The 1,012-nt window shown below is 28.9% G+C and overlaps 1 protein-coding gene across 1 annotated transcript in view; it reads right to left on the reverse strand.

Moving 5' to 3' along the window:
* LOC101564457 (transcriptional protein SWT1) overlaps nt 1-1,012 on the reverse strand; it is a 98,949-nt gene that overhangs the window by 62,887 nt on the left and 35,050 nt on the right. The window contains 1 exon segment of the mRNA XM_023708485.1: nt 969-1,012. Within this exon segment, the coding sequence (XP_023564253.1) occupies nt 969-1,012 (44 nt within the window).

Consider the following 1,012-nt stretch of genomic DNA (forward strand, 5'->3'; position numbering starts at 1 on the left):
AAAAATAAAATAAAATAAAATATAGAAATATACCTTCAACAGATACATATCTCCAATATTCACTTCAGAAACAAGAATTACTTCTATAAACATTTTATCCATATCAAAAATTTGAGTCTAATAAAAAACCCTGAATAAAGTTAAAACTTAAACTATCAAGTAAAATTCTTCTTTCCTTTCAGAGCCTTCTCTCATACATGAAAAAAATAATTTTGTTTAGCATTATGTTTTACCTTAGAACTAAATTATAAAAATACTAGGAGAGAAAAAGAGGAAATGAGAAGGAAAACTCTTACTAAGATTTGCCCATGGGGTTGGCGAGGTTAGCCTCAGCATTCTGGGAGAATAAGGCAGAAGGAATACCTGTGCAACTGCAATTTAATGAAACCATCTAAAAAAAAAAAAAAAAAAAAAGGGCAAGGCCCTGGCTTCAATTCTTCATACTGGAAAAAAAAATCTTTTATGACTATGCACTAAGTCCTTCACAAATATTATTAAATTACACTGCTAGTATGCAGCATATATTGTTCTATTTATTAGACATAAAGGAAAAAAAAGCAAATTGTCCAAAGTCAACAGACCCAGAACTTCAAACCCAGGCAGTCTAACTCGGTAATCTACACCCACAACAGAACTGTAACATACATTACACTTTCCCAGTAAGTAAATACAAAACCTTGTTTCATATAACTAAAGAATTCTATCAATGTTTGATACTGAAGTTTCTTTTCCATTTTCAAACACTTGCTATGTACAAATTAAATTGAAATGAAACTTCAGTTACTTAAGAACTCACTCATCTAAAATTCATGCATCATAAAAATATCCACCAAACATCAATATGTTTAATGTTAAATTTAGAAAATAACTTTTTAATCTTAGGTTTCATGGATATTACATGATTTTTAAAAATTATTTAACATAAAATCTTGCTTTTATAAAAAGAGTAAAATTACTGTAAAACTCACGTGCACAGAATTACAAGAGAACTGGAGAATAATTCCTGGTACTG

This window comes from Octodon degus, unplaced genomic scaffold (assembly GCF_000260255.1).
Source record: "Octodon degus isolate 3935 unplaced genomic scaffold, OctDeg1.0 scaffold00374, whole genome shotgun sequence".
In the NCBI taxonomy this organism is placed as follows: Eukaryota; Metazoa; Chordata; class Mammalia; order Rodentia; family Octodontidae; genus Octodon; species Octodon degus.